This window comes from Bombina bombina, chromosome 1, assembly GCF_027579735.1.
Source record: "Bombina bombina isolate aBomBom1 chromosome 1, aBomBom1.pri, whole genome shotgun sequence".
Lineage (NCBI taxonomy): Eukaryota > Metazoa > Chordata > Amphibia > Anura > Bombinatoridae > Bombina > Bombina bombina.
In genome coordinates, this window is record NC_069499.1 from 1,107,441,887 (window position 1) to 1,107,465,960 (window position 24,074).

Below are 24,074 nucleotides of genomic sequence, written 5' to 3' on the forward strand. Positions count from 1 at the left end.
TGTTTTTAAGGTGGAAGTGGCAGGCTTTAGCCAAGGACTGAATGTGAGGAGTGAAAGAAAGATCTGAGTCAAGTGTGACCCCAAGACATCGGGCATGTGAGGTTGGGGTAATGATGGAGTTATCAACAGTTAGAGAGACATGGGGGGTGGAGATTTTGGAAGAAGGGTGGAAAATAAGGAGCTCAGTTTTGGAGAGATTCAGCTTGAGGTAGTGAGAGGACATCCAAGATGAGATATGAGAGACAGTTAGTGACACAGGTTAGCAAGGAAGGAAATAGTTCTGGTGCATACAAATGATAATGAAACCCGTGGGACTTTATTAAGGAACCTAATGAGGACGTGTAGATTAAGAGAAGGGGACCGAGGACAGAGCCTTGCGGTACCCCAACAGAGAGATGTAACGGGGCAGAGGATGCCCCAGAGAAGGCTACACTAAAGGTACGGTTAGACAGATAGGAAGAGAACGAAAAGAGAGCTGTGTCGCAGATGCCGAAGGATTGGAGGGTTTGGAGCAAGAGGGTGGTCAACAGTATCAAAGGCTGCAGACAGATCAAGGAGGATAAGTAGAGAGAAGGGGCCTTTGGATTTTGCTGTAAGTAGGTCGCTGCTAACCTTAACAATTGCTGTCTCTGTTAAGTGAAGGGGGCAAAATCCAGATTGCAGTGGATCAAGGAGGAAGTTTAATGTAAGGAAAGGAAATGGGATAGACGTGCATATACTAGCTTTTCAAGAAGCTTTGAGGCAAGAGGGAGTAGGGACATAGGGTGGTAGTTGGATGGGGAGGTTGGATCGAGAGGTTTTTTGAGGATAGGTGTGACTAATGCATATTTAAGAGATGTGGGAACTATAACAGTGCTGAGGGAGAGGTTGAAGATGTGTGTGAGTATAGGGGTAAAGGTAAAAGAGAGGGAGGGGAATAGTTGTGAGTGGATGGGTTCGAGGGGACAAGTAGTGAGGTGAGAGGATAGTATAAGGGCAGAAACTTCTTCCTCTGTAACAGGGGCAAAAGAGCTAAATGTATGGCTATGTGGGTTTTAGATGATTGTGAGCTTTTGAGGGGGTGGGAGACTGGTAGTATGTTAAGAGTTGATTTCATTTCTGATGGAGTCGATTTTGTTGTTGAAGTAGCTGGCAAAATCTTGAGCTGAGAGAAAAGTTGTGGTGGGAGGTGGGTTTGAAGAAAGAGTAGAGATAAGAGTAGAGAAGTAATGTTGTTTATATAGATTAAGAGCAGAATAGTAAGAGTTCAAGATGAACTTATAGTGAAGGATATGAAATAACAGAGATCATGCCTATGCAAATAAGTGCCAGGAAGGTCTCTAGAATTTTGTTTTATTTATTTTTTTAAAACCAAACTTTTGGTGCAGTAGCCACATTGCATGCATCTTTGAGATCTGCTTTGGTCATGCACTGTCTTTGCTGTGAAACTTAACAGAACAACAAAGCTAGGTTGGGGGCATTATCAGTCAGTTAATGACCAGTCTAGAGATGAATTGCATGTACATCCTGTTATTTAAACATAAAAAAACAACACACAGCTTTTACTTAAAGGGATATTAAACACTAAATACACTTTATGCACCTCCCTCTAATTAAGTGTGCCACCATTATGGAACCCAGGTTGCACTGCAGTTATCTGAAGGAGAGTTGCAGCACATGCACAAACACATCAGCACTGGAATGCAGTGAAAGCTAGATTTCAACATAGCGCCAGCCATGACTAGGAGGAGTTGATGAATAACCTAAATACTAGGATTATAAAATGTATTTAGTGTTTAATGTCCCTTTAACCTTTTTCAATGCATGAGTTTAAAAAAATTAAGTGGCAATCCTTTAGGTCATGCTTCCACTAAGGCAGAAACAAAATAAAACATATAATAGGAGGGAGGCAAGAAGAGATGAGAGACAGTTTAGTTTTACTTAGTCTCTCTCTTCCTATAAATGCTCAAAGGTGACCTCCCTTTCCCCCTGTATATCCACTTACTTGCTTATGCAGTGCCCCTAACCACATGTTTAAACTGTCAAGTGATGTCCTCCGTACATATACAAATTGCTAAAACATATGAAATGTTAGCTTGTGTGCGGGGAGATCTTTACACATCCAGAACTATACACAAATTGCTTTATCACACCTCCCCCACATAACATGCTATACAGCACTCACCTATACAACATAATAATATGTGACTGCACTATTCTGTTTAAAGACATATTTAGTGTATTTTACCTCCTTGCTGAGATCTGAAGTTCCAGGAGGTGCCACTGCTCCAAGGTCTTCCATTTCTTCTCCACTGAGACTTTGCTCCAAACGCATGCTATCTGTTAGGCTGCTGTCTGAATTAGGACGATCTTGAGGACTGTCAGGGGGGCGACCAGGGTCAGTCTGGGCACTAGACACAGAACCCTCAGCTTCCCTGTGCACCAGCCATGTATCCAGCTCTGTGCTTGGCACGTGCAGTCGGTCCAGAGCCCGCACCTGGCTAAGCAGTCGACGAGATGTGAAAAACTGGTCCAGATCCACACTCTTTGGGTGTACCCCATACCCATCTGAGGTACCACGTAAACTGTGAAACTGAGTCTGGGTATAGGCTGAGGTGGGTCCGAGAATAATCTCATGCAATGGGGGCAGATAAGAAGGTAGGTAAGAGTCCAGGTCAATGCGCACTCCCATCAGGCTCAACAGGATGGTGAATTGTATCAGACCCTCCGTCAGATACTTCTTCAGAGACAGCATGTCTGGGAGCCCCAATGATACAGGGACCCCCAATACACACACCCAAAGAATCAGTCACAAGCAATATTTCCTAAAAGATAAAGAACACTGTCAATAAGGAACAAAATGCAAACTGTGATATGATAAAAACTAACACTTTGTGTGCAAATCACATATTTATAACACTATTTGATTAAACCATTTAAACTACCAAAAGTTTGACAAAGCCAAATGTGAGAGCCAGTGTTGTAACTCATCTGTACTATTACAGCTGCCCTTATCCAGAATAAGCCTTATTCCCTTATTGCCCTCCCTTGGGCTCTATAATGCAAAGTATGCCATGCAACTAACTGTATACAGCACACACACCAGGGACAGCAACCTATGTCACTCATGTCATGTGTGTGGGGGGCTAATAAAAGTAATTTTAATGGTATTCAGAGTGGTGTATCATATAAAAAGCCACAGGGGATAAAAGAGGGGCTTCAGGACCAATAATCTGAGATCTGATGTGGATATGGAGGCTGATAAAGGGGCTGCTGGTAAAAAGGAATGTGGTTCAGATGAGGTGTGACTGTATGTTCATTCTTTGTATTGTATTGTTTTCTTAATTATGAAGCTCTTAGCTGCTACAGCAGCCCACGGCTAAAAAAAAATGTTTGCTAATAGGTGACGTTTTCACCTCTTAGGCTTAGCCAATAGCAGTGCGGTAAATTCGGCTCCCATGGGCGCCAAGCTTTCTACATGAAGTACCCTTATACTTCATGAATGAAAGTCCCGTTTATTTGTTTCAAGAGTTAATCCTAGGGTTTGTAAAACGCTAGGATTTACATTCACTGTAATTTACAAAAATATAGCCGGCATGTCTGGTAACTTTATAGTATTTTTTTTTGTCCGGCACTTGTAACTAGTTGTCAGGCCCTGGTATATACATAGTCCAATGTAAATGCAGTGTATGAATTCTCTAGGGAGACTAAAAGTTAACAAGAAAAGTATCACAGGTATAATTAAAGGGACAGTAAACCTAGCAAATAATGTTATATAATTCTGTACATAGTGCAGACTTATATAACATTAGCTTACCGCCATGTTTCTAAAACAAAGGGTTATATAGATATTTTGCAAAGAAAACAGAACGCCGCTCCTGGCTCTACTGAGCGGGTCTGTTTTCTTCTCCTAAGCGCATCTGGGCACTCTGTCTAATCACACCTGGCCCGATCGCGCTATTAAACTCAATGTAGCTCGCTCCTGCTACCAGACCAGAGCGAGCTACATTGAGTTTAATAGCGCGATCGGGCCTGCTGTGACTAAACAGCGTGCCTGCGATGCCCTCAGAAGAAAACCGACACGCTGAGTAGAGCAAGGAGCAGCGTTCTGTTTTCGTTGAGAAATATCTATATAACCCCTTGCTTTAGAAACATGGCGGTAAGCTGTTATATAATTCTGCACTATGTGCAAAATTATATAACATTATTTGCTAGGTTTACTGTCCCTTTAAGCATTATTAAGAGCTAGCAAGGAAGGCTGTGGTTAGGACCCAAGCCCTGAAGGACGATAGCTGTAACTAATACCTCAAATTTATGTGTCCAGTATTTGCTGCATATACACATATAAAAACAAATTCTGAAGAAAGAGGGAATTATCAAGCATCAATGTATCTCCACATCACTTAAAAAAAGACAAACCTATTCTTATATATTTGTAACTGAAATTATTCACAACATTGGAGATCTGCACACAAAATAACATGTTCTAAAGACATTTAAAACCATCACAAGGACAACCCCTTCAAAAAATATACGCCTAGATTTAGAGTTCTTCGGTAGCCGTCAAAAGCAGCGTTAAGGGCTCCTAACGCTGCTTTTGGCCGCCCGCTGGTATTTAGAGTTGTGTAGGTAAAGGTCTAACGCTCACTTTCAAGCCGCGACTTTTCCATACCGCAGATCCCCTTACGCCAATTGCGTATCCTATCTTTTCAATGGGATCTTCCTAACGCTGGTATTTAGAGTCTTGGCTGAAGTGAGCAGTAGACCCTCTACTGACAAGACTACAGCCGCAAAAAAAAGTCAGTAGTTAAGAGCTTTCTGGGCTAACGCCGGTTTATAAAGCTCTTAACTACTGTGCTCTAAAGTACACTAACACCCATAAACTACCTATGTACCCCTAAACCAAGGTCCCCCCACATCGCCGCCACTACAATAAAAATTTTTAACCCCTAATCTGCCGACCGCACACCGCCGCCACCTACATTATCCCTATGAACCCCTAATCTGCTGCCCCTAAAATCGCCGACACCTACATAATATTTATTAACCCCTAATCTGCCCCCCCCCCCACGTCGCCGCTACCTAACTACACTTATTAACCCCTAATCTGCCGACCGGACCTCGCCGCCACTATAATAAATGTATTAACCCCTAAACCGCTGCACTCCCGCCTCGCAAACCCTATAATAAATTGTATTAACCCCTAATCTGCCCTCCCCAACGTCGTCGCCGCCACCTAATGTCAAGTATTAACCCCTAATCTGCCGACAGGTCGACCATTATACTGGCATTGTTGTGACTAGGTGATCTTTTACATACACTAGTGTTTTTCAACCAGTGTGCCGTGAGAGATCCTCAGGTGTGCCGCGGCAGACTGACAACAGTGTGACATATTTTTTAAATTTTGCTTGTTTTTTATTCTGGGCCGTTTTTTTATTTTGAGTGAGATGATGACTGAGGGTAACATCGTAGTGGCATCTCGCTCCCCCACACTTGGAAGGAACCCCCACCACAACACATGTCTAGTGCTCTACACGCTGCAACACTTCAATCCCCCATGCATGCTGGCGCAGCTTTGCTCCTTCAGAACAGTTCCAGCCAGCGGGGGTGTCCCTCTTTCAAATGTTGAAATATTGGGAGGTATGTGACAGGCTCATCAGGCATCATTTACAACCATATGGCGAATGAGAGGGCGCTAATAAGCTTGGTATACTTAACACACCTAATTAGTTAAGATTAGGTCAAAACAAAAAATAAATCATAAGCGGTGTAGTTTGTCAATCTTTTACTAGTGGAAATACTCCCTGATACATAAATTTATAAAACAGTATATGAGAACATTTAAAGACACATGAATTAAAATTAGATACAATATTTATGACTAGTGCTGTAGGAATCCCTGATACATAAATTTATAAAACAGTATATGAAAACATTTAAAGACAATGAATTAAAATTAGATACAATATCTATGACTAGTGCTGTAGGAATACCACCCTGATATAAAAATATATATTTTTACAATAAGCGCTTTTTTTAAAAATGCATTGATCAATGTTTGATTCCTTAAAATCAATTGGTTTATTCCTGAATATAAGGGACAGTCTTTATAGTCCTTATACATTTTCAACAGATGCAATCACTTTTGGTTGTATGGTTTTTTGCATACAAAACTATCAGTGTGATAAAATTAATATACTGGATAAAAGCAATAAAAAGTTCCTTATTTACGACACTTTGTATCCTTGCTTGGTTATATATATCACTTTAACTCACAGAAAGTTGCAGCGACTGTATCCGGATGTCGCTGTGGTGTATTTCAGAGACTGTGGTCTTTAATCGTAACACGCTCCTTGCGTGTGGGCCGCTTTATGTGCTGCAGCTCCTATCCTCTGGCACAGGATTCTTGACTCCCTCCGTGGGGAGGTTACCGGCAGAGGTACGCCGCTCTTTATGTGTGAATATCTGATGAGCTGTTGACTTTCAGTTTCCAATACTCACAGCTCCCTGTTTGTGACAAGCAGTCTTGATGCAAGTATGATCCTCGAGGTGAATGGGCACCCGCTCTTAGCGTTAATACGCGCGGGTAAATACTAGGTACCTAGTGGGTTTGGTTCTGGTAACAGGCAACTTCAACTTCTACGCGTTTCACCCATGTGTGTGGGCTTTATCAAGATATCAGTTGCTGCCAGAACTTGGATTTAAAAAGCCATTACTTCCTTCTCATTGGTTAATATGTTTCCAGGTGATTGTTTCTTAAGGTGGATTTCTCAGGTGAATGATTCTTAAGGTGGAGTCACAATAGTTCTTATTTGTTCCTTTGGGAATCTTAATTTCCCATGTTTTCTTGTTAAGTTTCTTTGACACTATTTAGTATATGTAAAGCAATAGTGATGTGAATATAATTGTAATTATTACTACTTCAGGGTGGTAATTCTTAAGGGTGGTATTCCATTATTAAAAAACGAAAAACAAAAACAATATGATTACAATGAAAAGAGATAATAATAATTACGCAAATTTTTGAATGAAAAATAAAAGTTAAATAGATATATGAAAATAGATGTAAAAAATATTAATCACTATGATCTAGGGAAATAATTTTATAATAAATTATATAATTGATATGACTATGATTATGTATATTTGTTCTTTTTGTGATAAAATGAGCTTTTAATAATACTCTACTCCTATTATTTATTCTCTTTAAAAATGAATCTGTTAGTTATTTCTGGGTGGTTACTGCTACACATAAATAATTAGGTGGGTATTCTAACGGGTTATACTGCTAAAAAGGGAGATATATCTAACTCTGAATTTAACCCTCTAGGATAGAGGGTGTCTAATTTGTATATTATTTCTGACTCTTTTTTAAGGAGTTTTGCCTCAAAATCCCCTCCTCTCCAATTACCTCTAACTATACAGATCCCCCAAAACTTGAAATGCTGTAGATTATTGTTATGGGTTTCCCTAAAATGCTTGTATAAATGGGTGTCGAGATTGCCTTTATCAATGTTACATAAATGCTCCCGGATCCTGTCACGTAGCATTCGGGTGGTCTCTCCAATATAAACTAAATTGCAAGAACATTTAATGAGGTATATAACTCCCTTAGTTGAACATCTAATCATGTCTTTTATGGCGAAATCTTCTCCTATTCCATCTATATATACAGAACTATTTTTATTGCTATATCTGCACGCCCTACATTGATTACTCCTGTGCTATCAATCATTTACAACCATGACATATAGACATTATGATTGTTTGTGAATGAATGTCAATATGTCATGTATAGTTTGTAGGAGGCATGGCATGACAGCACAGCACAGTACAGTGTGTGTGTGTGTGTGTGTGTATGTATATATATATGTGTGTGTATATATATATATATATATATATATATATATATATATATATATATATATATATATATATATATATATATATATATATATATATATATATATATATATATATATATATATATATATATATACACACACACACACACTATATTAGGCTACAATGTGTGATTTTGTAAAATTTTGGGATCGTGGTGTGCCGCAGGATTTTTTATTGTAAAAAAAGTGTGCCACGGCAAAAACAAAGGTTGAAAATCACTGCACTATATGACTAAAAGTATGTGGACACCCCTAATAATTATTGAGGTCAATTGTTTCAGCCATTGCTAAAAGGTGCATATAAGTCAGCACATAGCAATTACATTTCCATAGACAAACATTGCCCTTGTGACTTTAAAAGTGATTGTCATAGGCTGCCACAAGACAGTATGTGAAATTCCCCAACAAGATCTGACCCTGAAGCACTTAGCATGTAAAAATTGCTCATCTGTTGCATCACTCACTACAGAATTCCAAAAAGTCTCTGGAAGCAACATGTGCGCCGGTAGTGTCATGAATCGGGCTTCCATGACTAAGCCGCTGTGCACAAACCTCACAACATGTGCAATGCGGAGCGTCAGCTGGATTGCTCTAAATCACGCTACCACTAGACCCTAGAGTGATTAATCATGCTTTACTATCCAGCAGTTTGATGGAAGAATCCAGGTGTGGCAGATGCCTGGAAAATGCTACCCATCGGAATACATAGTGCCTACTGTAAAGTTTGGTGGAGAAGGGAAAATGTGAGGTTGTTCTTTAAAGTTTGGGCTAGGCCCCTTAGTTCCAGTGAAGGGTCATCTTAATGCTACAGGATACATTTAGACAATTGGGTTCCTCCAACTTTGAGGCAACGGTTTGGAGGAAGACCCTTTCCTGTTCTAGCATGACCCCAGTGCACAAAGCGAGGTCCATGAGGACATGATTTGATGAGTTTGGGTTGACGAAATTTGAGTAGCCTGCATAAAGCCCTGGCCTCTGCCCAGGGATGAACTAGAATGACGATTGTGAGCCAAACCTTCTCATCTAACATTAGTGCCTGGCCTCACAAATGTACTTTATAATGGCAGTGAGAGTACACAAATACAATAATTACTTGAGGGAATACAACACCTGGTCATCAGGAGGAAGCAAATATCCCTCCCACTTCCCCTACCCTTCCAGTAACTCTTTGACTTGTCTACAAGGAGGATGGCAGAGAGAGGTGCTCTGCCAAAGATTGATTTATTAGCTCATTAAAGGGACAGTCTACACCCGTATTAACATTAACCTATACATTAGATCGTGTTCCGATTTTCCAAGCTTACCCCCTCTACCCTAATTGGTCTGCTTCACAAACGCAGATATTCGTAATCAAAATTTTGATTCTAATCGTTAAAAATGGCCAACAAACTCCTCCCATTCCCTTCTCCTCCTACCTTGAACTCCTCTTCTTTTTTGTATCTCATACTCGTTCACATACAACCACCTACATAATTACTGTGTAGACACGCATGCTCCAATTTACGGAAGTGATGTAGAGGAAGTCCGTCTGCGCTGCAGGAAAATAATTAAGCCGAGTGTTTTTTCATTCCTTTTTTGTTTTTTTGGTTCCTCAGAAGGTGCGCATGCGCTAAACAACAAAAGAGCGATCCTGTTTTTTAAATCGGTGATCTAATTTTGATTTGAGCGTTTCAAAGTAGAGAGTCTATGATGTAGTTAATAGGCAGAGCTGGTCGGCCATTTATAACAATTAGAATCAGAGTTTTGATTACGAATAACTCCGTTTGTGAAGCAGACTCGTTACGGTAGAGGGGGTGAGTTAGGACAATCTGAACTCTATCTTACGTATAGGCTAATGTTAATACGGGTGTAGACTGTCCCTTTGATGGATTGTTTCCTGCAAGAAAGGACTGGGGTATATTCAGTATATTCTCTTACTAAGAGTTTTGGTGAAGGTTAGTCACTGGATGTCACAGGAAAGCTTCCCATGCTCCTTCCAGTTACTGTAACTAACCCCCTCCAGGTAAACAGTGTTAGACAGATTTCCTTTCATATTCACAGGTCCCTGACATATGAGTGAGCCTCCTGTCAGACCTGGAAGTCTCTGTGCCTGCACCACAGTAGAGGGCAAGAAGACCTCTGAGGGTAAGTCCTGCATCCCCCCTCTTTCTGATCATGGCTTGTTGCCTTTATGTGGACACATAAGGAAAACAATGATTTAGTGGAAGACTGGCTTCCATAGTTTGGAGGTTTATGTCTTGTTTATGGTGGTGGGATGGACTTTATAGGGCCGGTTAATCCTCCAGTGAGGGGAAGGCCTCTTATGTGCTGTACAGTTCACAGGATAATATCTCTGTGGGGAGTAATGGGGATACATTTTATACTAGCATTATACTCCAAGTTGCCGGGGAATATCTGCTGCGCACCACAAAATTCCCCTCAATGCAGGGCATGTCCGCCTTTATTAGAGGACCGGGGAATTTTGTTAGATGGTGCGAATATGCAGAGCATGGCGAGCAGGAAGTGCAGAGCTAAGGGGAGTTTTGCAAGGGAGTGATACGCCCGTTTCCTTTGGCACACTGCTGACTTCGCTCTGGTGCTGCGTATTTCCAGCTTTTCCACGGCAGCTGCTTCTGGGAAGATCGGTCTTACAGGAGGTGGTGAGACTGGGGATTCTAAAACTATCAGGGGTGCCAGACATTGCTAGGAATCACAAGATACTTCATGTAGAAAGCTCCTTTATTTGTTTTAACCGATCGCCAGTTTTAGCTCTTACAGCAGCCCACGGCTAAAAAATTTTTTGCTAAGAGGTGACGTTTTCACCTCTTAGCCAATAGCCGTGCGGTAAATCCGGCTCCCATAGGCGCAAAGCCAGATTTACTGCACGGCTATTGGCTAATAGGTGAAAACATCACCTCTTACAAAAAAAATTTTTAGCCATGGGCTGCCATAGCAGCTAAAAACGGCGATCGGTTAAAACAAAGGAGCTTTCTACATGAAGTATCTTATACTTCATGAATGAAAGTCCCCTTTATTGGTTTCAAAAGTCAATCTTAGCATTTGTAAAACGCTAGGAATTACTTTCACTTTAACATTGCCACATATTTCTCCCTTATTTGATTGTTATCTTTACTGCCAATGCCAAACAATGGTGAAAGTGTATTTCATGATTCAGTCTAATTTGTTTTGCTCTCTTTGTATGTGTTGTTGAAAAGCATACCTAGATAGGCTGAGGGTCAGCAATGCTCTACTGGGAACTAGCTGATTGGTGCTGCACTTATATGCCTGTTGCCTATAGCTCGCCCAATCTGTTCAACTAGCTCCAAAGTAGTGCATTGTGCTCCTTTGGCAAATTATACCAAGAGAATGAAGCCAATTTGGTAATAGACTTACATTTGAAAGTTGTTTAAAATGTTATGCTCTGTATGAATCATGAAAGAAAAAAACATAAATTTGGCTTTATGTTCCTTCAACTTGTACTTATAGTTCATCAATTTATAGCATGTTAAAAGCTGGTTATGTACAGACAGTATTCAAGCCCCTACACAAAGTTACCCCATCCCCCTTCATCACCCATACTACTAATATTGGCAGGTATATTTCCTGTACCTCTTGTATCAGTTAAACAAACCCCTTAGAATCCTCACTTAGGCATGATTGCCCAACAGTAATCCACAAAGTCTGGAGACAGACCAAATTGTAACCATATCCCTGTCTATACAAATCAGAACCAACTAATTGACTCATCGCTGCTCAGCCAGTGATATCTTTAAAAGCTGGTATGTCTTCAGTTCAAGGACTAACATTAAGCAATCTTGCTTTAAACCTTGGGAGCATACATGCTTGAGACTCTCAAAAACAAATTAAACATACTGTCAAGCCCTGAATTATAGTTTACAGAAATTACAAAGATACGCAACAAAGTACATGACAACTACATTGTGAACGTTTAATAATGATCAAAAGGACAGTCAAGTCCCAAAAAAACTTTCATGATTCAAATAGGGCATGTCATTTTAAACAACTTTCCAATTTACTTTTATCACCAATTTTCCTTTGTTCTCTTGGTATTCTTAGTTGAAAGCAAAACCAATGAGGTTCATATGATATTTTTTTTAGACGTTGAAGGCCGCCTCTAATCTAAATGCATTTTGACAGTTTTTCTAGAGGGTGTTAGTTCATGTGTTTCATATAGATAACATTGAGCTCATGCACTTGACTTTACCGAGGAGTGAGCACTGATTGGCTAAAATGCAAGTCTATCAAAAGAACTGAAATAAGGGGGCAGTCTGCAGAGGCTTAGATACAAGGTAATCACAGAGGTAAAAAGTATATTATTATAAGTGTGTTGGTTATGCAAAACTGGGGTATGGGTAATAAAGGGATTATCTATCTTTTAAAAAATAAAAAAATAAAAAAAACAATTCTGGTGTTTACTGTCCCTTTAAGTGTTATAATTTTTTTGAAAATACAGTTTGCTGGCCTGCTGACCTTCAAAGCCTTAAACAACCAAGGTCCACAGTACCTGAAAGAGCTCCTGACACCCTACATCCCATCCCGTTCACTTAGGTCAGCCAACACATCCCTCCTCTCAGTGCCAAGAATAAGGACAAACTCAGGCTCCAGAGCATTCTGCCATGCTGCCCCTACTTTCTGGAACTCTTTACCGTGCGCAATCAGAGAGGCACCGTCCTTACAGACTTTTAAAAAAAAGCTAAAGACCCACCTCTTCCATCAGGCATTCAGTCCGCCTATCTGACCTTCAGAAACTCCTAACTTTTATGTCTTATGTTGGTACAGTATATTTGTAAAGTGCTTTGAGTCTCACAGGGAGAAAAGCGCTATATAAATCGCAAATTATTATTATTATATAATTATTGTTTGTGTTACTTAGTAATATTTTGATTTATTTTGTTCCGTAAAAGAACCCATGTAAAGAATTGTTTTAAGAAATACAGATTAGTAAAAGCACAATCCAAGCACGTTTTGTCCAAAGGTTTAATGTTTAGAAAGCGTATATGGCAACAACTAAGGTTAGAGAGACAAAGCAGCATATTATTTGTACCACTGATGGAAGAATCCAGGTGTGGCAGATGCCTGGAAAATGCTACCCATCGGAATACATAGTGCCTACTGTAAAGTTTGGTGGAGAAGGGAAAATGTGAGGTTGTTCTTTAAAGTTTGGGCTAGGCCCCTTAGTTCCAATGAAGGGTCATCTTAATGCTACAGGATACATTTAGACAATTGGGTTCCTCCAACTTTGAGGCAACGGTTTGGAGGAAGACCCTTTCCTGTTCTAGCATGACCCCAGTGCACAAAGCGAGGTCCATGAGGACATGATTTGATGAGTTTGGGTTGAAGAAATGTGAGTAGCCTGCACAAAGCCCTGGCCTCTGCCCAGGGATAAACTAGAATAACGATTGTGAGCCAAACCTTCTCATCTAATATCAGTGCCTGGCCTCACAAATGTACTTTCTAATGGCAGTGAGAGTACACAAATACAATAATTACTTGAGGGAATACAACACCTGGCCATCAGGAGGAAGAAAATATCCCTCCCACTTCCCCTACCCTTCCAGTAATTATTTGCCTTGTCTACAAGGAGGATGGCAGAGAGAGGTGCTCTGCCAAAGATTGATTTATTAGCTCATTAAAGGGACAGTCTACACCCATATTAACATTAGCCTATACCTTAGATCGTGTTCCGATTTTCCTAGCTTACCCCCTCTACCCTAATTGGTCTGCTTCACAAACGCAGGTATTCAAAATCAAAACTTTGATTCTAATCGTTAAAAATGGCCAACAAACTCCGCCCATTCCCTTCTCCTCCTACCTTGAACTCCCCTTCTTTTTTGTATCTCATACTCGTTCACGTACAACCACCTACATAATTACTGTGTACTGTCTATTTATGGAAGTGATGTAGAGGAAGTCCGTCTGCGCTGCAGGAAAATAACTAAGCCGAGTGTTTTTTCGTTCCTTTTTTGTTTTTTTTTGGTTCTTCAGAAGGTGCGCATGCGCTAAACAACAAAAGAGCGATCCTGTTTTTTGTAATCAGTGATCTAATTTTGATTTGAGCGTTTTAAAGTAGAGAGTCTATGATGTAGTTAATAGGCAGAGCTGGTTGGACATTTATAACGATTAGAATCAGTTTTGATTACGAATAACTTTGTTTGTGAACAGACTCCTTACGGTAGAGGGGTGAGTTAGGACAATCTGAACTCTATCTTACGTATAGGCTAATGTTAATACGGGTATAGACTGTCCCTTGAATGGTTTCCTGCAAGAAAGAACTGGGGTATATTCAGTAGCCATGTACTTCTCTTACTAAGAGTTTTGGTGAAGGTTAGTCATTGATGTCACAGGAAAGCTTCCCATGCCTCCTTCCAGTTACTGTCACTAACCCCCTCCAGGTAAACAGTGTTAAACAGATTTCCTTTCATATTCACAGGTCCCTGACATATGAGTGAGCCTCCTGTCAGACCTGGAAGTCTCTGTGCCTGCACCACAGTAGAGGGCAAGAAGACCTCCACGGGTAAGTCCTGCATCCCCCCTCTTTCTGCTCATGGCTTGTTGCCTTTATGTGGACACATAAGGAAAAGAATTATTTAGTGGAAGACTGGCTTCCATAGTTTGGAGGCTTATGTCTTATTTATGGTGGTGGGATGGACTTTATAGGGCCGGTTAATCCTCCAGTGAGGGGAAGGCCTCTTATGTGCTCTACAGTTCACAGGATAATATCTCTGTGGGGGAGTAATGGAGATACATATTATACTCCAGGTTGCCGGGGAATATCTGCTGTGCACCACAAAATTCCCCTCAATGCAGGGCATGTCCGCCTTTATTAGAGGACCGGGGAATTTTATTAGATGGTGCGAATATGCGGAGCACAGCGAGCAGGAAGTGCAGAGCTAAGGGGAGTTTTGCAAGGGAGTGATACACCCGTTTCCTTTGGAACGCTGCTGACTTCGCTCTGGTGCTGCGTGTTTCCAGCTTTTCCACAGCAGCTGCTTCTGGGGAGATCGGTCTTACAGGAGGTGGTGAGACTGAGGGTTCTAAATCTATCAGGGGTGCCAGACATTGCTAGGAATCACAAGATACTTCATGTAGAAAGCTCCTTTATTTGTTTTAACCAATCGCCATTTTTAGCTCTTACAGCAGCCCACGGCTAAAAAAAATATTTTGCTAAGAGGTGACGTTTTCACCTCTTAGCCAATAGCCGTGCGGTAAATCCGGCTCCCATGGGCGCAAAGCCAGATTTACCGCACGGCTATTGGCTAAGAGGTGAAAATTGTCTGTGCATATTGGTGCTGGACAACCTACTACCACACATTATAAAATATATACATACATATACTTTAAAGGGGCTTTTTGTGAGTGTGTGTATATACACACACTTAAAAAGCCCCTTCAAAGTGTGTATATATATATATATATATATATATATATATATATATATATATATATATGCCTTATTGATCGTAATCTAAGCCTAAAAACATATTTCCTTTAATGTGTGTGGAACATTATTAGTCAACGAGATAAAAAGTTAAACAGTGTATGCCTGAGAACTGTCTGGGGTGGTGACTGAAAGCTTTGTTGCTTAACTGTGCGGTGCTAAGATTGCTTGTTTATTTGAGTCAGGTGGAAATTTCAGGTTGGCTGTACACACATGTGGAAGAAAAGCTTATTCTGTACAGGCGTACCACAATAAAGCAAATATAGCAATAAAGTGAGTTACACTGTTTTTTTGTTTTGTTTTCCAGTGCATTTAAGAGTTATATTTACACTATACTGTAGTCTATTAAGTGTGCTATAGCATTAAGTCTAAAACAACAAAATGTACATACCTTTATAAAAAAAACAAAAAAAAAAACACACAACTATTACTAAAGATTGCTAACCATTATCGGAGCCTTCAGTTAGCCAATCTTGTTGGTTGGTGTGTGTTTATACAAGTCTATATGTTCATATACTTGCTCGACACAAAATTTGTAACAAGAGCAATATCTGCAAAGCGTAATAAAACGAGGTATGCCTGTATATGGAGAGTAAAAGCTTACACAGTGCAGGTGTACTTCTCTCCATATACAGAGTACGCTCTGCTTCCACAGCCAACTTGTAAAACTCCACCTGACTCAAATAAGGAAGCTTAGCACCACAGTTACACAACAAAGCTTTCAGTCACCACCCCCTGACAGTTCTCAGGCACACACTATTGAACTTTTAATCTTGTTCAATAATGATCCACACAATGTGAAATAAGACTAGTGAAAAAAGCTCCCATGTATTACATGCATATTGTCTGCAGGCACACTTGCAACCAGTCTAAAGCGAATACTTAAAAGCACACATTTTTGGAGGTATAATGCAGAGCTTTCGAATAAGTATACAATTTTTAATATAAAAAAACAACACAAAAAAAGTGAGCGAATAGTACAAAGATCTGTCAGTATAAACAAACACCGACACAGGGAGCCAACATTACCCCAGCTACATAAAGACCATACAGGACCCGTTCTGTGCACCCCCACCCCCAAAAAAACCTACTTCCATTGATTACATGGAAATAGCATGCCTCTTTATACAAAATTCTCGGTCCACATACTTTGCTCCCCTACCTCAGAAGGTATAGGCATGTTACTTGCCTCTAAACAGACACAAATATAGCAAGTTCTAACTTACCATCCTCTTTAGACACAAAGGCTGCAATCTCTGTACCGCACCCACCCCCAGAAACACCAAATAAACGCAAGCCTCTTTACAGCGCCCCCTCTTTCTCTAAAGAACTCAGGAAGCCCTGTACTCTCCCCGCTAGACACAAGAACTCGCTAACCGTATATACACACGTACTTGGGAAACTCTCGGTCCCGGTTCCAGCAAAGTAGTAATATTATTTTCTACTCGTGCCCCCTGAACACACCCGGCTGTATCTCCTCGTGACTTTCCTTCAACAGATACCCCAGCTGTCGAAGCTTACTTCCGCATCACCCGGCAACACTGAGTGCCATCGGAAAGCCAATCAGGTCAAGGAATACCAAGAGGCTGTCTCTCAGCTAACAAAGACATTAGTACTAACCAATCAGAAAGTGCCGTCAGAACCGACAGAACCAATAAGAGAATAGACAACAACAACACCCTAACGTCTTTGACATATTGTCGGCCAATCAAAACGCAGATGCCGGCATGTCCCTAGTCGGATCACTAACTGACACATTGAAAAGCTAATCATGTGCCTCCTCTACTCTCCACAATGTTATCAACGGTCTCCAGTTTATGGAGACTTCCTGCAGACAGATACAGTGAACCTAACTCAATAGAGAGAGGCAAGATGAACAGGCTCCAGGCCTCGCAGTGACTTGCAAAAATATTGCGTGAAACGTCACACGTCTAAAAGGCATAGAAACTTCCAGAACGCGTGACGTGTTACGCAAGACGTTACTTACGGTAGGCTCTTACAAAACTAACTGACGACGTACGAAAGTGTCAGTGATGCAATCACATGTAAGCAATGTATTAACTCGTTGGGTGCCAGAAGGAGATTCCTTGTGATAAGAGTATTGTTATTGGTTATGTATGCATGCAGAATAAAAACATTATGTATACATATTAAATGTGGTTTTTTACGTTATGGGCGTGGTTATAAAGTGGGCGACGGGCGTAATAACTCGTCTCCAAGCAAAAAGACAGGAGGAAGCAGCTGCAGCTGCTAACATGGCTCAACTAGACAGCTTCCCGGTACTGAATGATACCGAGCTTTATACACAGACATTCAGAACCTGACCCACGATCTTTAACTCCTTGCTCTCTTCTGCAGGATCCGTCTCTTTATACTGTAAGAGCTGCCATCATTCTGGATCAGGAAGGACAACGACTGTTGGCCAAAGTACAATGCTTAATTGAGTGTCAATAATATACTGACCAGAGTGTGATTTCTGTAGGCACTGTCGTATATGCACGATCAGTGTAAATAGTATGCTTCTCAATTGTCTCTAATCCACTACTAATCCAGGTTAATTTAAAGGGACAGTATAGTCAAACTTAAAATGGTTAGCTAGAGCATGACATTTTAAACAACTTTCCAATTTACTTCTATTTCTATTATAGTTTTTGCTTAGATATGGTATCCTTTATTAACCCTTTCGTGACAGGGTTAAAGTGCCTACATCGGAACACCTGTTCCGATGTAGACAAATTGAAACTACGCGATCGTGCATACGATCGCGAGATTTCAATTATTGGATCGCATCTGGGGGGCGTCCCTACAACCCTAGGAACGCCCTCCAGATCGCGATCAAGTCCTTGAAGCACAGAAGGCTTCAGGACAGCCGTTTGTTATGACGTTCTATTCCGTCATAACGGCTTTAAAGCCCAGTATAAATATGACGGAATAGAACGGCATAACAGCGTTAAAAGGTTAAAGAGAAATCCTAAGTGAGCTCAGGAGCATGCACGTGTCTTAAGACATCTGGCAGCAGTGTTTGCTATATTGTTTATAGCAGTGTTAAACAGTTGCAAAGACTGCTACTATAGACTTGTGCATACTCCTAAACTCTTATCAGACTACCTAGGTTTAGTCTTCAAAAAGGATACCTATGGTCCGAACAAAGCAAATGTAATAATATAAGTAAATAAGAAAGTTGTTTTAAAGTGTATATTCTGTTTAAATCATGAAAGTTTATTGTCCATTTAAGAATAATACTTTATGGAGTGTCTATGCTACAGTCTCGACTGTCGTAAATAACCCAACAGTCAAAGCTAAAGCTCCTAGAGTAGATTATGAATAATATTCGTACCTGTTTTGAACAGCACTACCCAGTATGTCAAACTGACCACGATTTTTGCCCGTTGTGAACAGCACTACTAAGCATGTTAAACTGACCATGTGTGTGAATAATTGTTATGAATGTCAATCATTTAATAAATACATCTAGCGTCAATACTGACCCAAAGTTTCAATAACACTGTTCTGTTTCCATAAGGCAATAATATACTAACCCAATGTAAATAATGCTGAATTTAGTGCCAATAATACAACTACCAGCTCCAGAGTGTCATTGAGTTCATAATACAGCCCAAGTCCACTGTGGTTCTAGACTTGAAAATTTGGATGAGGGGGTATACAAAGTTGACCACAAAGCTAAATATCAAGGGTGCAGGTGGTATTGCTGGGGGCCTCACCTTCTATTACATTTTCCTGTCATTACTGATTTATTTTATTTTTAATCATATTGTAACTGCCTTGCTGCTAATCCTTTTTAATACCCCTGTGCTAAGTGAAATTTAAACTTTTTTGGTGCTTTAATTCAAACACTATTGTAAATTATATTTCATTGAGTGACCCACACAAATATATAGTTTTTTTTTTTTTCAGCAGGCCCACTAGAATCAGAATATATCATTATTATGTTTATATTTCATTGCATGTGAGAAGGCTACAACAAAAAATCTTTTATAAAATAAATAGTTGAGAAATGACATGCTCATATTTGTTAGAGCATGTAATTTTAAGACTATCAACCCTGCACTACTGTGTGTTTAACCCCCCAAAGGAGTTAAACACACAGTAGATGTACCTCTCGGGACCTGCAGTGCACTGCTGGTCCAGAGCAGAAACTGCAGCTGATCCAATCAGCAGCACTACTTAAACACCTCTGCTGATTGGATAAGCACGGTTTCCAATCGGGACCAGCAGTGCTCTAGAGTCCTGAGCAGTATTTAGACTGTGTAGTAAACAATAGATAACTTGTAAATTACAATATAAAATGAACAAAAAAGTGTGATATAGTGCACTTTCAAAGGATATATGGGGGTCGATTTATCTAAGGCTTTCGCCAGCCTACGATCCCCTACGACTGCAGGTTCTCACAAGAGAACCTGCAGTCCGTATTTAACAAGCAGCATTCTTCAGAGCGCTGCTTTCCTAACCTCTCGCCACCTCTTATGTGGCAAATTTCATTCTCATCTGACCAGGGAGATAGACAGTTCCTGCCTGCGCGTGATTGGCTGTGTGCGGGTAGGGGAGAGGCGTAGATCCTGGACAACTGTGAAAACATAATAGAAATGGCACAAGAGAGTGTCAATTCTCCAAAAGTATGCATATAGAGCACTCTGGGCCCTGACTCTAGGACAGAAATTTCCAAACAGGATTTATAAAATATAACTTTTATTAATCATAAACAATAAAAAAAACAAAATTGTTTGGTTATGTGACATACAAATTAAAAACGACACCGATACCTATTAACCATGTAGTAAGTATAAAAGAGATCACAATATAAGTTTATTGGGCCTCTATATGTTCTAGATAAATGTGATCTCAATACTAATTTTTAATATTGCTCTCAATATACTAATGACGTGAATCATCAGGTAGGACTGAAGGTTAAACCACAATAGTTGAATGAAAAATGAACAAGGTAAATGGAACAATCCGTAAAATCAGTCAAGTTGAGAACTCTTTTCTTTTCTATGATTTCCCCTCTGATAGCAAGAGGTCACTCTTGGACCCCTACCTTAGTAGCAATGAAATCCTAGGGGATTCTAGTATGATATATTAATGAAATAGAAACAAAGTAGAACATATTGCGGCTAAAACTAGCAAACTGCCCATCTCCCAATTGTATTTGGGCCACTCTTGGACCCCCAAAGTAGAAAGAAGATGATTAATTAGGAGTATGGGAAAGGAGGATCAAGCTCAAATTGGAAAATGGATCATGCAATACTCGGCAAATGTCCTTACTTACATTAGGATACTGCTTACAAGAATGTTATTACCATGTAATAAGTAATTGTGTGGTGAGACCTAGTCAACATACCAATTAGGGCAATCTTATATGTACTTACTAGATATGTTATAATTTAATAGAATCATATTAAGTGTTTAAGCAAGCAATGTAAAAATCAATGGGACAATATGTAGGTAAAAAATTTATTCAGAGATTTGAAGTATGAATCAAATATAGTATGTGTTAAAAGATTTAGTGTGGAAAGAGTTATCCAAAATGTCCTGAGTTCATATAGTTAGAAAAGCTTCCAAATGGTAGAAATATGTGTGCCATGGATTTATTAGGAGGGGGCTGTTTACAATTGAAACTAAATATTATAAGTGACAAACTCCACAGGCTTACTGAACTGAATAGCCACCAACTTAGGAAAGCTATATTTCAAATTCTTAGCAGGGACACTGTGCTACCAAACTATTATGAATATTAACAGGGTATGTTAGGAAAATCCTCAACTAGGAAAATTAGTCTGATTAAAACCTTAATATACTATTCTATATAACAATGCAGACATCCCATACAAAGACTACTACCACCATCAATGTCATATTTTTACTTGCTGCAGTGAACACAATCTATGAACGAGTCTAATGTGTCTTCCATAAACAGATTTAAAAGAAAAATTTCACTTCTCATATTTGCATCTCTGGAGAGACTTGATAAAAACTTGTAACATATAGTGTAAGATAGGCTGTAACGCATAATGGGGTTAATCATATTACACAGAAGGCAACCATTTTATAGATGCACTAGAACAATAGAGGGCACTGGATATTTATATAGAACCCTATAAGCGATACAGCTTCTGAATGGAAATAATACACATGCTATATATCAATTAAGAGTAGATAACTTATAACATAAATAGCTATGAGTAAATAAGCATAACATTTAAGGTAATAATGTATCCTCACTTAAGTCAGACTGTACAGTCATCATCTGATACACCCTGTAGTTTCTGACTAGAAAGTTGGCAATCCTGGGTTATACGGTGAAGTAAAAATTTGAGCCATATAAGTCACAGATCAGGTTAAGTAGAATAGGGTATCTTTGTGGCTATCAAACTCTGCCATCGTCCTTTAGCTTAGTAGACATCTCTGCTAAAGATAAGACAGATGTACTACATATTTGTAAAAGTCTCAACTCACTCCAACCCTGCTCGGGGCCACCATATCTCCTTTTCCAAATTGACTATGTTCAAAGCTGAATAAGTGAATCAGGGCAAGACAGGCTACAGAGTTGTAAACTTCTGCGAAGTCCAGTATCTGGAGGTTCTGTGCGCCCACGAGTAAAACCAGGTTAGTCTCACTGCTTGTCTGACACAGCGAGTGAATGTGCAGGGGAAATATTGCCGGAATCCAAAAGACACACCTACTCCCCTCCGGAGGATCGTCCGCATCCACCGCAGATAGAGGGTCGTGAGCTGAACTGTACCTTCTCATACATATCACCGGCACAGTAAACAGGGACCCATGTGGGCACACTTGACCTCCCGACTAGCCGGCGGCTTGTATATTGTGATCCGGAGTCTATCTTGTCTGTCAATTTAGGCTCTATGGGTTGTATTTCTACATCATGTGGGTTTTGTAGCATGGAAATAAGGTCCTCAAACCTGTCTTGCATCTGACTCTCCAGCTCAGCTAGTAGACTCTGTATTTGCCTGTAGTCTTCCTCCATGTTATCGTTAGGTGGTTTTAGCCGCTTTACCCGGGTTACCGGTGAGGGAGTTGAGAGATATTGATAGGGGCGCCGCCCAAATCTTCAATGGTCCAGTACAGGGTTATTCATAAACTATTTGCAATAATATCAACATCTGGCGATGTAGTGTTGGCTCAAATAACTGATGCTTGATGTCTTGATTGTTGATGCTGCTGTATTAACTATATAATCGGTGGATTATTGGGATGAAATGAAGAGCTCCCTGTTTTGCGACCTATCATGGCCGCCACCTGGACACGCCCCTCTTCAAGCAACATCTTATCAAATTTGGGATTGCACACTTTGGAACTCTTTTTATTATCAAAGTATATATCCTTTGATAGTGCACTATATCACACTTTTTTTTGTTAATTTCTACTGTGTGTTTAACCCCATTGCAGGTCCATAGTCTTAAAATAGCATGCTCATGTAATTTATTGACTATTATGGCCATTGAAAGTTTTAGTAAATATCCTTGAAAATAGCCTGTTCACTAGGGATGTGCATTCGGATCCTTCTTGAGGATACAAATGCGGAAGTAAGCAGCAGCTCATGCCCTTTGGATATTTTCGTAGCCGGATTGATTCTTGTAAAGGATCTCCATTTTAAGATCTAGATTTGCACTGATCTTAGTGTGGAGATTTTTTACAGGAATCAATCTGGCTACAAAAATATCCGAAGGGCACAAGCTGCTGCTTACTTCCGCATTTGAATCCAAATGCACATCCCTACTGTTCACCACTGTTGCTTCTGTGACAACCTTACTAAATTGTTATCAAAGGTATACAATTTGAAAGAGGGGCCCATGCAAGCTTTTGGGGTTGTACTAAAAGATAGAGTAGTGTCTTTGTGCTAGAGTATAAATTAAAACGCAAACACAAAATGTACATTTTTTAAAGGGTCTTTCCCACTATAAAATATACTTTTACTGGGGGTCTTTAAAAATTCAGATTTTATTTATTATGAGTTCTTAAAGATCCCCTCCTCAGGAAAACCCCATTTTGTGAATTGTAACTTTTTTTCTGGGGGGCAGGACTTTTTTTAAATGAGAGGTCTTGATTGTCGGTAGCAGCAAAGAGAGCTGAGATTAAGGGCTTTAAATAACCTTCCTCATCCAGCTCCCTTGTAGCTACACTAGCACCGCCCCTTTGTGATGTCACCACACGTGTGGAAACATCACCAGTACGCACAAGGTTTTAGTAGGATCTTCTACTAATGTATCATATGAGAGAATATGACAATGTTGTAATAGATTTTTTTTTCTGATTTCATTGAATATGCAAATTAGTACACACTGCAGCATATGGCTAGTATGTAGCCTTCTGTCATTCAAAACTTTAGTTTTTAGAGTGTTTAGTAATGATACTCCCTTGTGTGTCACTAATATAATGTCCCTGAGGGCAATCATAATATCCAATTTCAAGTACTAAAAATGTGCTTGCTTAATATATTAATGTTAAAGCCCACAAGTTTGCAATATAATAACTTGGTGGAATTACACTGCTTGTGTGACAATAATATAGGTCACAACTGTCAGAAATATATACTGACCAATGTATAAATAATAGTCTACCAGTGTAAAAAAATGCAACAGACTGGCTGTTAATAATATATTGACCCAGAGTGTATACTGAACCATCACATTATGAATAAATCTCTTCACCTGCAATAACATACCCAAAGTAAATAATGCATCCCCTGAGTGTCCTCAATATACTGAATCATAGTA

At 39.8% G+C, this 24,074-nt stretch overlaps 2 protein-coding genes across 5 annotated transcripts in view; one reads left to right on the forward strand and one right to left on the reverse strand.

Annotated features, from left to right (window-relative positions):
• Positions 1-16,914, reverse strand: part of NFE2L1 (NFE2 like bZIP transcription factor 1) — a 101,204-nt gene extending 84,290 nt beyond the window's left edge. Inside the window, exons 1-2 of one of the 3 annotated variants that reach the window (XM_053697411.1) lie at positions 16,716-16,914; positions 2,228-2,804 (exon numbers count right to left, since the gene is read on the reverse strand). In XM_053697411.1, the coding sequence (XP_053553386.1) occupies positions 2,228-2,734 (507 nt within the window). In that variant the 5' untranslated portion in view covers positions 2,735-2,804; positions 16,716-16,914. Of the gene's footprint in view, positions 1-2,227; positions 2,805-16,547; positions 16,566-16,715 lie in introns of those variants that run through there. The other 2 variants (XM_053697430.1, XM_053697420.1) reach the window with 2 other exon arrangements.
• A 421-nt stretch (positions 16,915-17,335) lies between these two features.
• COPZ2 (COPI coat complex subunit zeta 2) overlaps positions 17,336-24,074 on the forward strand; it is a 57,981-nt gene continuing 51,242 nt past the window's right edge. Inside the window, exons 1-2 of one of the 2 annotated variants that reach the window (XM_053697452.1) lie at positions 17,336-17,366; positions 17,680-17,748. In XM_053697452.1, the coding sequence (XP_053553427.1) occupies positions 17,355-17,366; positions 17,680-17,748 (81 nt within the window). In that variant the 5' untranslated portion in view covers positions 17,336-17,354. Of the gene's footprint in view, positions 17,367-17,422; positions 17,601-17,679; positions 17,749-24,074 lie in introns of those variants that run through there. The other variant, XM_053697443.1, reaches the window with a different exon arrangement.